Here is a 449-nt window from a genome sequence, read left to right on the forward strand (position 1 = left end):
CCCGCTGCGGCTCACCCGCTGCGGCTCACCCGCTGCGGCTCACCCGCTGCGGCTCACCCGCTGCGGCTCACCTGCTGGAAGGGGGCGGAGCCTCATTGTTCACCTCTGCTGCTTCCAGCGCGTCTTCCTGTGGGATCTGGATGAGACCATCATCATCTTCCACTCTCTGCTCACCGGAACATATGCACAGAAGTTCGGCAAGGTGAGGTTCTGATCCGAAGCTCCGGTTCCGGACCAGAACCAGGATTTTAACACGGTTCCGGTTGCTTAGGACCCAGCGACCATGCTGAACCTCGGCCTGCAGATGGAGGAGCTGATCTTCGAGCTGGCCGACACTCACCTGTTCTTCAACGACCTGGAGGTACGGTCCAACAGAACCTCAGATAACCAACAGAACCTCAGATAACCAACAGAACCTCAGATAACCAACAGAACCTCAGATAACCAAC

The 449-nt window shown here is 57.7% G+C and overlaps 1 protein-coding gene across 3 annotated transcripts in view; it reads left to right on the plus strand.

Moving 5' to 3' along the window:
* Positions 1-449, plus strand: part of eya3 (EYA transcriptional coactivator and phosphatase 3) — a 12,448-nt gene that overhangs the window by 6,032 nt on the left and 5,967 nt on the right. For all 3 annotated transcript variants that reach the window (XM_007576458.2, XM_016663222.1, XM_007576459.2), the window contains exons 12-13: positions 119-202; positions 272-361. In XM_007576458.2, coding sequence (XP_007576520.1) covers positions 119-202; positions 272-361 — 174 coding nt within the window. The remainder of the gene's footprint in view (positions 1-118; positions 203-271; positions 362-449) is intronic.

The sequence above is a fragment of the Poecilia formosa genome, unplaced genomic scaffold (genome assembly GCF_000485575.1).
Source record: "Poecilia formosa unplaced genomic scaffold, Poecilia_formosa-5.1.2 Scaffold408, whole genome shotgun sequence".
NCBI classification, from domain to species: Eukaryota; Metazoa; Chordata; class Actinopteri; order Cyprinodontiformes; family Poeciliidae; genus Poecilia; species Poecilia formosa.